The following is a 12,718-nucleotide window of genomic DNA, read 5'->3' as shown; positions in this document are numbered from 1 at the left end:
CACTTACCATATTGGGTGACTGAATACATCTGGAGGATTCAGGAGGCATGGGTGGGGAGGATGGGCAGCTCAGAGGTTTGGTAAGGGTCAAGGCTGGGCAGACTCACCTTGACGGGGAAGATAGGCATCTAGGGGTCCTGATCCGGGAGCTCCCTGGGCTTTGGTCTAGAACTAGATTCTTGGCTCAGAACTGGGCGTTGAGGCCCCTTAAGCCATTCTTTCCTGAGTCTTTGCGTGCCTGGTATGTAAGGTCTAACTAGCCCAGTTTCCTGAGCTCTTTCCCTTCCTTCCTGCCTCACTGCACAAGCAATTTAGGCCTGGGGTGGGGTGGCTGGGCTAAGTGTGAAGAGTGAGGCACCTCACCATGTACCCTCTCTGTAGGCTGAACTGCTCATCTCCGAGTCCTCAGAGGTGGGGCTGGGGACTGTGGCTCTGGGCGTGTTCCCAGGGTCTTCTCAGGCCGGAGCCTCCTCTGTCCCCTTAACCCCACCTGCTTCCACTCAGCTCTGCCCCAAAGCACAAGAGGTAATCACAGCTAACTGCCTGCTCTGCTGTGCCCACTGCCTGTCTGCCTGCTTGCTGAGCTCTTGCCTATAGCCCTTCCCAAGAGCCCAGCTGAAGGGCATGTAGCAATAATCCTTTGGCCAGAGTTTGTGAGAGTTTGAGTGAGTGTGCTGTCCTGCTCTTCCATAAAGTGCCTGGGCAGCCCATGCCAAATCAGAGCATCAAACTGCATATTAATTTGCATGTATTCTGCTTGCCATTCGTCAGTTCTCACAACACACTTGACCCTCCAGCTCATTTTCCTTTTCCATGACCCCTGTAGGACAGTTGGCCTCTGGAGCTAGGCCAAGATGGGCTCCCCCTGGATAGGGTAGGCTTAGGATCCTGTGCCAAAGGATCCTATAATTCACCATGAATTTTGGATGCCTACCATGCCCCCAATACCTAGATAAGCTCAGGGTTCTAAGGATATGCTCAGGGAGTATGACCTCCCAACCCACAATCTAATGTGCTAGCATCTTGGGCAGTGGACCTGTTTTTCTGCCTGGGCTTTTAGCTGCTCTCTGCTAAGGTCTCTTTCTCAGAGCACATCTTGCTCAGGCCCTAGTGGTGTCCCTGCACCCCCCCTACTGGCCCCCCCGCCTCCCCAGCACATCAGGTGCGAGGGGACCCTCGGGAAAGGTGTGATTGGTGATCAGTGCTGCATGTGTGTGCCCCATTGGGATGCCCAAGGTGTTGGAGACAGAAGAGTTCTCTGGGAGCTGGGTTCTGATTCTTTGTGGACTCTTGAAGGCCTTCCCTAGGCTGCTTCTCCTGCCCCCAGCCTAGGGCAAACCCAGGGATGGGCCTTCAGAGTGTGCTTGGGGCAGGGCCTGGATGCCAAGGCAGCCTCAAAAGTGGAGGTCAAGAAGAGCCTTCAAATAGTTAGTTCTACCTGTCTTTTTTCTGGTACCTCCCCCCTTCCCTCCACAGCCATCTGTGGCTATAGGGGGCAGCTGAGCTCTCCAACCCTGTTCTGGATTTTGTATTGAATGCAGTGATGGCCCTATGGCATGGAGTTTGGGTGTCGGGTACCTGGTGGAACCCTGTTAACCTCTTCTCTGCCTGTCCCTCCCCCTCCCACTGGGCACCCTAGGAGTATGTGAGCCTGGCAGAGGTTCTCCAGCTGTGCTCCCGCTTGGACCCCTATGCTTCTGCCACCTCCCCCAGCGTGCTCGCCCAGCCCCTGCCTGACAGTGAGGTACCAGACACTGAGTGAGCCCACCTGTGCCCAAGGGCCTACTCTGAATGTCCTAGATTGCCCCTCAGGCATGGGTGGGGGTGGGGGGACAGCAGGGTCTGTCTTCAAGAGTGAGGGAGAAGGGCAGCTGGCATAAGGGGGGTTGGGAGTGGTTCTCTCTCTTCCCCGTCACCTTGGGAACTCTCTTCAGCTCCTGATAGCTCAGGGAGGGCCAGGCCTTCTGCTCTAGCATGAGGGCATCGTGCTGAGAAGACTCTGGTTTTCCCAGGCTCCGCAAGCCTCTGCTCTGTGCTTCCTACCTTGATCCTTCCCTTGCCCAAGAGCAGGGCCATCTCGGGTTCTAGTCCCATTAACCTCTTGTATTCCCTTCTGTATCCCGGCCTTCCCCCAAGTACGTGACGCTTGAGCAGCTAAAGGCGATGTGGGGCACCTTGCCCATGCCCACAGCCCCTGCGCCAGGCCTGCCTCTCTGGGCCTCTGCCTCCTGGGACCTGGTTCCCACCACCTGCCTTCCTCCCGTGCTGCCCTCTTCCTCCTCCTTCGCTTCTATCACGCCTTCACCCAAGGTTGGTGGTCTGTGTGTTCCTGCCACCCCAGGCCCACTACTGGTGTGGCTCTGTCTGTGTGTGTTTTGCCCCTGCTAACCCGGCTTCTCAGCTGTAGGCCAGCCCCAGGGGAGTGCTCAGTGCCTGTGGGCTCTGGCTGGCTGGCATCATGGTCGGCATAGCACGTCTGTGGTCTGGGAGTTGTGCCCTGACTGTTTCTCTTTGCCCTTAGCACATTCACGGCAACTGTTTTCTCACTGTTTTTTCTTCCTTCTCTTTATGCTCTCCTTTCGCCCTTCCTTCCCTTCTTCCCTCACCTTCCTGTCCATTTCCCTGATAATGGCCTTCCTTTACCCTTCCTCCAACTTTCCCCTTCCTTTTCCCTTTTCTTCCTTCTTCCTCCCCTTGCTTTCCCCCTCATTTCCTGACCTTTCCTCTCCATTCTTTCCCTCCTGTACCTGTCCCCCTCCCCATGCCCTCCTCCAGATGGAGAAGCTGCTGCTCCCTGCTGTAGACTTAGAGCAGTGGTACCAGGAGCTGATGGCCGGGCTGGGGACTGGCCCCACTGCAGCCTCCCCTCGCTCTTCCCCCCCGCCTCTGCCTGCCAAAGCTTCCCGTCAGCTGCAGGTAACCCCCTCCTTCACTGCCCATCTCTCTCCAGTCCCTGTTCCTCTCTGCTCTGGGTATCTCCTGCTAATCTGTCAGCCACTCATTGCCACCTTAGATTGGGGGGGAGGGTCAGTCCAGCCAGGGCAACAAGGGGCCTCTGGACCTTGAGAGGGCGATGAGAGTCTCCTCATGGGCAGCCATCCTGGCACTTTGAACAGCTGGAGTTCGAGGGTAACATGATTGACTGTCCGATGGAAGGGGGTTCAAGAGCAGTGGTCAGGTTGGGATCTATTTGGTCCCTTGTGCTGGGCTAGACTGTGGCTCTGCTCTGTCCTTGGTAGTCCTCAACCCCAGAGCTGCTCACTCAGTCTGGGGGCCTGACACATTCTTGAGCCGATTGCAACTGGAACTAGTTCGTCCTAAGAGAACTGCCAGCATTTTGCTCTACTAGTCTCCCCAGGGGTGACACTTGGAGGCAGGATAGAGGGGGACAAAGACTGTGAAGTGATAGCCCTGAGGACATGCCCAAGCCTCCTCAGAGTTGTCATGGAGGGCATGGGCCTACTTGAGCCTACAGCAAGCTGCTGACCATGGGGCTGGAGAAAGAGTATTCAATAGTCTTCCCCCACAAGTTTCACTCCACTGACCTGCTGTAGTGCCTAAGACCCCACCATTCAAGATTCATTCCTTGAGTGAAGGTATTGCGCCTCTAACACTATGATCTTAGCTAAGACTCCATATTCCCTTTGGGAGGAGTTTGATTCATGTAACATGTGTAGCCCCTCTGCTTTGTGCCCAGCTGGTTAGAGATTTTTACATGTTGTGATTCATTTAATTGTCACCACAACACTTTGAGGTAGATAAAGTTAACTCTTGTTTTACAGATCAAACACCGGGGCTCAGAGAAGATAAGTAATCTCCCCAAGGCCACACATCTAGGAAGTAGCAGAGCCTACACAGAGAGTCAGGGTTCTGGACTCCAAAGACCATATTCACAAAACATTAGTGCTGTGAAGGAGCTTGGCAATTGTTTAGTTTAGCCCTACCCCCTCCTTTTGCAGATAAGGAAGCCAGGGCCCAGAGCAGGGAGGTGCATGGCCCAAGGTCACACAGCCTATTAGTAGCAGAGCTGGGACCAGAGGGAACCCTGGCCTCCAGTTGGTCTCCCGTACAACTCTTCCTGACCAATGTTAACTCCTCGCATGGGTCGATTTACAAGGTCCTTTCTAAGATGCAGGGTTGGACTAGGGATTAGCCTAAGGAGGAACAGCCTGGGAAGGAGGCCTGGCAGCTGCCAATAACATCTGCCTATTGGGCTTGCCCAGGGGGCTCAATGCTGTTGTCAGCTAGAGACAGTGGCCTTGGAGGCCTGGTGCCACGGCAGTACCTTGGATCACAGCCAGCCTAGGTGACATGGGAGTGGTGGCCAGTGGGGGAGCTAGAGTTCACCAGGCAATGTCTCTTCCCTCCAGGTTTACCGCTCCAAGACGGATGGTGAGGCCACCAGCCCCCTGCCCCGGACCCGCAGTGGCCCCCTCCCCTCTTCCTCTGGTTCTTCCTCCTCCTCCTCCCAGCTCAGCGTGGCTACCTTGGGCCGTAGCCCCTCCCCAAAGGTCTGAGGACAGTGGGTGGGCTGCTTGTGTGGCAGGGTGGTGGTGGTAGAGGGGGTGGAGACTGCCACACTGGGGAGAGGCCAAAGCCACCCATGAAAGCCTTGAGGGTTGTAGCGGTGGGGGGGGGGGGGGGGGGGGGGGCGTCTTCTGAGCCTCAGATCCCTCCCAGTGCTCCATTTCCCTCCACAGAGTGCTCAACTCTCCCAGAATGGCACAGGCAGCCTTCCTCGCAACCTGGCAGCCACACTGCAGGACATTGAGACCAAGCGCCAACTGGCCCTGCAGCAGAAGGGTGAGTGGCTGCAATGGCAGCCCACCTGCTCTCCCAGAGGCCCTGGATATCTGCCATACACCCCCTCACCATGCCTCATCCATGCCCATACCTTTCACAGGATGTTTTCCCTTTAATTGGGGTGTAGGCAAGAGCAGAAAGGATTTAGATTAGACCGCTAAAGGAGAGCTTCTTGGACATTTATCAAAAGACTAAGGGTAGGGGACTAACGATATGGGGGGCTGTGAGATCTTTCCTAGAGAGCCCAGCAAATAAAGGAAATGCTTGTTGACCTGAGTAGGGATAAACATTGCCCTGTCTGGAGGCAGAGGGTTAGACTCGATGACCTCCAGAAATGGTTCCCTAAGATACTGGCTCTGGGGACCCAGGAGTCTATGTTGCTTGTGTGCATTTTGGTTGTTTTGAAAGCCCATGTCTGTGCCTCTCTCTCCTCTTATCCCCTCTGTGTCTCTCTACCCTACCCTCTGCCTGGGGGCCCCTACTCCAGTCGAGTTGCTTCCTGCCGAACCCTTCCCAACCGACGACCCAGCAGGTAGAGCGTTGGTCATTGAGGGCATTGCTTTGGCCAGGCAGCCCCTTTCCCAGGCATCCGCATGATGTGTCCTGCCCTGGCCCCCGCTGCCTGCAGGCAGGCTCCCAGGCTGAGCTGGGTTGGGGTGTCTGGCTGGCTTCACCCCTTGAGCTGAGCTCTCTTCAGCCTCAGCTGTGCTCTGCCTTGTCTCCCTGTTCTTTCCTACTGCTGGTGCTCTTGCTTCTGCATCACAGCTGGGTCTGCGTTGACACACTGGGTGCTGCTGGGGCTCCCACCATCTCTTCCTTCTCCTTCCCCCAGCAGGTAGGGTGGGTGCATGTGTCCTGCCCATTTTTTCAGACCTTGGTTGTGAGCTGGAGCCACTTGGCTGTTGTGCTGCTAGGGCACCACTTGGGCAGGTTCAGTGCCCTGTGTGGGCCTGAGATGCAGAAAGAGCGCTGAAGCCAGACTGTACGGCTGTGGCCAATTGTGCAGGCGACTGAAGCGTTGGCAGGACAGCTGGACCTGGAGCTGTGGGGGCTTCAGGGAAGTTGGTGGGGGGTGAAGGGAGTGCCCTGTGTTAACCTCTTCCTGCTTGCCTCTTTCCTCTGTCTGTGATGCTGCCAGTGTCCTCCCTGGGTGAGTGGGGTGCCCACTGTAACTCCTGCCTGTCCCTCCTGCAGGGCAGCAAGTGATTGAGGAGCAGCGGCGGCGACTGGCTGAGCTGAAGCAGAAAGCAGCAGCCGAGGCACAGTGCCAGTGGGATGCCCTGCACGGGGCGGCCCCCTTCCCAGCGGGTCCCTCGGGCTTCCCCCCACTCATGCACCACTCTATCCTGCACCACCTGCCAGCCGGGCGGGAACGTGGGGAGGAGGGCGAGCACGCCTATGACACACTGAGCCTGGAGAGTTCCGACAGCATGGAGACCAGCATCTCCACAGGGGGCAACTCGGCCTGCTCCCCTGACAACGTGTCCAGGTACCTGATCCCCACCCCACCCAATTGTGCCAACCCTACCCTCCCGTACACTGGGGCCCACCATCTCCCCCCCGGATGCTTCTTGGCTCCTTGATAGACCTGCTCTTCTGCTTCTCTCCCCAGTGCGAGCGGCCTGGACATGGGTAAGATTGAGGAGATGGAGAAGATGCTGAAAGAAGCTCATGCGGAGAAAAGCCGACTCATTGAGTCTAGGGTGAGGCATATCTGGGCCACAGAGGCAGAAGGTGGTGAGAGCCCCAGAGCTGCTCTCTGCCTGCCTAGGGCCTGTGCTCCAGCCCAAGCCCTTTCACCAAGTTTAACCTAGCAACATTCCCTTGAGGAAGAAAGTGGTGTAAAAGTTTGCATTCCTCAAGTGGGGGATAGGGAGGCTTGATGAGGTTACACGTTTCACAGCTCTTAGGAAAAGAGGAGGCAGCACAGTAACCATTGTCCAATCGTGAATTGCCTGTAAGGGAACTTCCAGTCTTTGTGTGTTTACTTCTGTGGACGTTTTGGCTACCACAGGAATTTTGATTCCTGTCTACCTGAGTGGCAGGTCATTCCTCTTGGGGATGGTTAGGAAAAACAGGAACTAGGAGTTGAGGGATAGGGATAGAAGAGAAAGCAGATGTCCAAGCCAGGGCAGAGGTGTCAGCTGGGGGCCTTGGGGAGTGGCAGGGGTTGAGGGAAATCACGTCTCCTTCACGTGGCCCTGGAGCTGGGACAAAACAAAGAGGGACCAGTGGTTTATCTTGGGCACAGCTAGGCTGAAGAAACCCATGCCCGGGGAGGCAGTTAGATAGAGGATCTGCAGGAGCTGTTCTGTCTCCATCATCCGGGCTCTCTGCATCTCCTGAGATGAGACTGGGACCCAGGGAGCAGGAGTTGGCAGCTAGGCCAACCAGAAAAGAAGGCCTCTCAGTCTTAATCACTTCAAAGGAGGGAAAATTTATAAGCATCTCTTGGCAAATGGAAGAAAGGAGATTCTGCTAAGTTTTGAACTGAGAAGAAGTGGTAAATGAGAGTTAATGGTATGAAGGTTGTTACTGTTTATTAAGAGATATAAAACATCACCAACATGCTGTGTTTTTAATTATTTGTTTTTATGACTTCTAAAATTTTTTAATAATGGCTTTCATAAATTCATTTTTTCCCATAAAATTTGAAGTTCAACTACAGATTTTTCTAATTTGGAGTTTCAAAGGTCCTTAGAGGTTAGAGAAGGACTACTGGATGCATTTGCTGTCAAAAAAGTTGTTTAGATAATGCATGTTCTAGGAATTCAGATAAAAATCATAAGAGCCTCATTTGTTTATTGAGTGCTTCCTGCCTGCTGGAGTCAATGATGGGCATTTACATACATGGTCTCATTTAATTTTCACTACAATCCCAGGAGTAGGCACTCTTGGCCCTATTTTACAGATGAGGCAACTGAGGCTTAGGGAGTTTAAATGATTTTGTTGGGGTCACAGAGCACACGAGTGGCAGAGCCAGCATTTGAAGCCAGGAGGGTCTCACTTTAAAGCATTTACCCTTACAGCAAGGTCCTTGGAGAGGGTAGGTTTTGAGCATGATGTCTCCAAATGCCAGGCTGCCCTCTGAGGTGAGTGCCACCCAGCAGCAGCCTGGGGTTAGGGGGAAGAGGGCAGCTGAGGGCACTGACCCCTGGCTTTGTGGGCAGGAGCGGGAGATAGAGCTGCGGCGGCAGGCCCTGGAGGAGGAGCGGAGGAGGCGGGAGCAGGTGGAACGGAGGCTGCAGAGTGAGAGTGCCAAGAGGCAGCAGCTGGTGGAGAAGGAGGTCAAGATGCGGGAGAAACAGTTTTCCCAGGTGAGTGGCTGGTGGGATGTGGTCGGTGGTTGGCTTGAGGGTGGGGCTATGGAGGGGTAGGCATATCCTGGGGTACCCTTGCTGGGCTGTAAAACCTGTTCTACTCCAGAAAAGATTGCTGTTGGCTTAGCACAAGGAGAAATCTACCTGTTACTCATTCAGCCCCAAGGAACAGAAACCCACAGGGGCTTGTTCAAGCTAGTGTACATGTGTGTGTTGTGTCATGTGTTGGAAGTGGGTGGGTTGTGGGGACATGGCAGGCCACCTTGCAGTCATCTAGGGTCAGAGAAGATGGTCTGGATAGGCCTCCCAGAGATGGAAGCTGAGAGTCAAGAATCAAGGTGGCTCCTCTCTCAAGGGCCTCATTTCTGCTTTGTGAGTCTCCGCTGTACCTTCCTCCCACTTCCCCGATGCCATCCTGTACCTGGTGCTTCATGGCTGTCCTGGCCCTCACTCCACCAGACCTTTCGGCTCCAGGCCCCACCACCAGCTAATGACCTCACTCTGACTTCTGGTTTACATCTCCAAGAGAGAATTGTACTAATTTCTCCTTGAGACAGGAATCCATCCTGTAGAAAAACCAACCCTGGGCTTTTTCCTTACACAAGAGACTTGAGCAGAACAGTTGAAGGTAGAAGGAGAAATTAGGTTGGATAGAGAAATCTACTCATGTCTCTGGTCCCAGATCCTGGCCCCCAGTGAGAGCATATGGGACTCAGACTGGTGTCCCCTCCTGTTGGGTCTCCATAAGCCTTGCCATGGTGGGAGTCCTGTGGGATCTTGCCCCAGGAGTGACCAGCAGTCACAGCTCCCTGATTTCCTGTGATGCAACGACATTCATTATAAGGCGTAGGCCGCCTGGATTGCATTTGGGAATTAAGAAGTAATCAGAAACTCTAGGTTTTTCCTTTGTGCTTGGAATCTTTACCAAATGCCTAGTTCAGTGGAGCCATGAGTGCCTTTCCTGCCTCAGCCAGAGGCCCCTTTGGGACTCTCTCCTTTAGGCCCCTGTCCTGGGGCTCAGGCATTGCTGCACGGGCCACCAGTGTCTGCTGTGGAGGTGGGTGGAGTCAGCCCATCTTTGGTGCTTCCTGAAAGTTTTGCATTTTGTTTTTTCTTTAAGTAATTTATGATGCCATTCTTTTCTTGACATTCTAATGTTCTTCCTGGAAAGGGAGAGTAGAAAAACATTCTAATTGACTGAAAATTCTATAGTATCAGAATTTTTAAGGAGGAACAGACCTTAGTGATTATCTATTTCAAAGCCCTTGGTTCACATATAAGGAAACTGAGGCCCAGAAAGAGGATGTGACCCAAACAAGGTCTCACGGGAAGTCAGAGACCAAGTTTCTTACTGGGTTTTTCCTCTCAAAGCATGTTCCTATCTGGCACCTTGCTTTATTCCATTTAACCCAGGAGGAAGAAAAGGAGCAGGGACAAGACAAGAAAGGCTATGACTTGGTCATAGGTGGGGAAACCAAGGCATAGAGCCATTCAGCAGTTATCACAGGTAGAATCAGCACAGGGACGCTAAGTCTGTCTGCTTTTGCCACAAGCCCTGTGAAACCAGAATGACAGCTATGAAGGTGAGAGGGAGTGATGTCAGACTGTTGGAAGTTCAGGACTGAAACCAAGGGGACTGGCAGGGCAGCAATGGACCAAGAGAGGATACTCTGCTGACTCTCCCCTCTGCTCCCAGGCCCGACCCCTGACCCGCTACCTGCCAATCCGGAAGGAGGACTTTGACCTGAAGACCCACATCGAGTCATCAGGCCATGGTGTTGATACCTGCCTACATGTGGTGCTCAGCAGCAAGGTACAAGGCACGCATGACCTTGGGGTGCTGGGGAGAGGACTCCATGGTCAGAGGCACCTTCTGGGTCCTTGGAATAGTCACCTCAGTTCCTGCCCAAACACCAGAGGTCTCTGTCCCAGGACCTGGTGTCTGGCCTGAAGACATGTTGGGGACAGCCCCCTATGAATACTACCACAGGTGATGGCCTTTACATTGCTGCTCAGGGAAGAAAGGATTAGGAGCTGCTCATTTGGGTCCTTCATTATTCCTGCTTCCCACCAGGTCTGCCGTGGCTACTTGGTCAAGATGGGCGGCAAGATTAAATCATGGAAGAAGCGCTGGTTTGTCTTTGACCGGCTGAAGCGCACCCTTTCCTATTATGTGGGTGAGTTCCCACAAGACTGCCCCAGAGCTGGGACCCCTGGGCTCTGCCACCCAGGACAGCTGGTCTTCTGGAATGAGGTCAAGCTTCCAAGTGGGGCCCCAGGGGTCCCCTCCTCTCTCTGAAAATGTACAGTGTGCCTGATTCACCTCCATTCATTCCTTCATTAATTCAGCAATATTACTGAACATCTAATAAGTTCCAGGCACTGTTCTAGGATTTGGTGATAAGCAAGATGGCCACAGCTCTCTCCTTTGGAGCTTATTGTCCGGGAGGCAGATACTGATCAAAGAGTTAAAACAAAGCATGATGAGTATGCTGTAGGGGGCACCCAGATACTGTGGTTGCGTGGAGTCCCATGGATTCTCTTTTGGGCAAGTTCCTTCAAAGATTTCAAGACAAACAGTTGAGCAGTGCCAAGAAGTGCTCAGGACAGCCTAGGGGACAGGCCCACTGGTCCATCTTGCTCCTTCAGTTCTCTCCACCCAGCCTCAGCTTAGTTTCCCATCCCTGGAGTTCCCTCTGGATGGTTCCCACTTGGAACATGTGATGCCGTATCCTGCCCTACTTAGGAGAGGCTAGGGTGTGCTGCGGAAACAACCAGTCCTAAGATCCCAGTGACTCAAAACCACAGTTTTCCTTCTTATTTCTGATACATGTCCATGTACATGGGTTGGTGGTGGCTGTGCTTCACTCTGCGTCAGTGTTCTTTGCTTCAGAGCCTTTCTGGAACATTGTTGGCTGCAGTGACAGAGAGTGAAGAGAAGCCTAATTGGGACTTGCATTGGCATTAAATGCCTCAGCTGCTGTCTGTCTACAAGTCACTAGTGGCGCTATTCAGCCAGTTACTCAACCCCACTCAACCACAAAGCTGGGAAGAACGATGCTGCTTGCAGCCTGGGAGGAAGGGCTGGAATATTTGGTCCTGGAGACACCCAGGCCTGGAGTGCCCTGCTTCCCCTCTAACCTGGTCCCTAGCCAGTGCCACCCTCTCCAAGAAGCGTTCCCTGACCACCTGGGCCCTAGATGTGGGGAGGCAAGAGAGGCAGAGGCACAAATGTCTCCATGTTGCCACCTGGGTTGGGAATTGACTTTGTCAGGATTGAGAGGAACAGACCAGGGGAGAAGAGCTCTATTTTAGGTGTGTTGAGGTTTAAGCGGCCTGGGACATCTAGATTTAGGAGAAAGGTCAGGGTTAGAGACAGAGTGAAAGTTGAATCTGTTGGAATAACAATAATAGTAATAATAATAGCAGATCATACTTATCGAACACTTGTATGAACCAGATGCTGTGCTAAGCACTCTACATGCATCATCTCATTTAATCTTCGTAATAATCCTATGAGGGAAGCACTATTTTTACATCTATTTTACAGATGAGGAAAATAAGGTTCAGAGAGGTTAAGTAAATTGCCTAAGGTCTCACAGCTGCTAAGAGGCAGGGTTAAACTGAACCTGGGCAATTAGACTTCAGAGCAGAGAAGACGGACAGAGAGGGCTGCACCCTGGGGCAGGCCTACCTTTGTGGGGGAGATGAAGGGGAAGGACCAGCAAAGGTAGAAGGGATAGGAGGCAGGAAGCCACACGTCAGGTGCTGGGCTGGCACTTGCTGTATATGACCTTCCTTAATGTCTATGAAACAAAAGGAGACCAAGTTCAGATTGAGGGGGGCGGAAATAGGGAAGGAAGCCAGCCAAAGAAGCAGACATTTGCAAGCAGGGGGTGTCACCAGCGATGATGAATGCTGCAGTAAAGCCAAGAATAACGTAAGCCAAGAAAGGCCATTTGATTCAGGGATTGGAGCTTGATAAGAGGAAGATTTCCGCTTTGTACAGGGATGGGAGCCAGATTGCACAAGATCGAGGACAGGTGGGTGGTAAGGAAGTCGGGGCAGGAGCCTGTTACTATTTCCAGTGAAGGAAGAGATGGGAGAGAACAGGGGCTGGAGGGGTGGCCAGGCCCTGGGGCCAGGGTGGGGCTAGTCCAGAGGAAGTGTCAGATGCAGATGGGCCTGTGGCTGGATCAGGGCCCTGGGTGTGCCTTGCCTGCTCCTGCCTTGAACCTGCCATTCTCCCTGCCCTTGCCTGGACCTTCCTCCCACCTACTTGATGGAACTTCTCCATTCTACAGGGTCTAGATCAGATACTACCTCTGTGAAGCCTTTCCTGGCCCTACCTTACTGGGAATGGTTCCTGCCCTTCTGTATTATACAGGGTCCGTCTGCCATGTGACATCAGCCCAGGGGCATAATGATATGATGACAGATGTCACATGTTATATACCAGACACTGTGCTGAACACTTCAAATGTGTTTTTTCACTTAATACTCCTGACAACCTGTGATGCATAGGTGCTCTCTTGGAGTTCCTAACCATGCCCAAGCTCATGCAGCTGATATATGGCTGTGTCCGTGCTTTCTTG

General features: G+C 53.3%; 1 protein-coding gene across 34 annotated transcripts in view; it reads left to right on the top strand.

Moving 5' to 3' along the window:
• The window catches only part of PHLDB1 (pleckstrin homology like domain family B member 1), a 45,935-nt gene that overhangs the window by 29,006 nt on the left and 4,211 nt on the right, over nt 1–12,718 (top strand). For 9 of the 34 annotated variants that reach the window (XM_070490174.1, XM_070490170.1, XM_070490152.1 and 6 more), the window contains 12 exons: nt 382–525; nt 1,640–1,744; nt 2,137–2,310; nt 2,776–2,916; nt 4,371–4,511; nt 4,701–4,803; nt 5,291–5,335; nt 5,998–6,292; nt 6,416–6,506; nt 7,974–8,120; nt 9,820–9,936; nt 10,198–10,300. In XM_070490174.1, the coding sequence (XP_070346275.1) occupies nt 382–525; nt 1,640–1,744; nt 2,137–2,310; nt 2,776–2,916; nt 4,371–4,511; nt 4,701–4,803; nt 5,291–5,335; nt 5,998–6,292; nt 6,416–6,506; nt 7,974–8,120; nt 9,820–9,936; nt 10,198–10,300 (1,606 nt within the window). The remainder of the gene's footprint in view (nt 1–381; nt 526–1,639; nt 1,745–2,136; nt 2,311–2,775; nt 2,917–4,370; nt 4,512–4,700; nt 4,804–5,290; nt 5,336–5,997; nt 6,293–6,415; nt 6,507–7,973; nt 8,121–9,819; nt 9,937–10,197; nt 10,301–12,718) is intronic. The other 25 variants (XM_070490165.1, XM_070490166.1, XM_070490168.1 and 22 more) reach the window with 10 other exon arrangements.

The sequence above is a fragment of the Equus asinus genome, chromosome 20, assembly GCF_041296235.1.
Source record: "Equus asinus isolate D_3611 breed Donkey chromosome 20, EquAss-T2T_v2, whole genome shotgun sequence".
Taxonomy (NCBI): Eukaryota; Metazoa; Chordata; class Mammalia; order Perissodactyla; family Equidae; genus Equus; species Equus asinus.
This window is presented reverse-complemented; position numbering and strand designations above follow the sequence as displayed.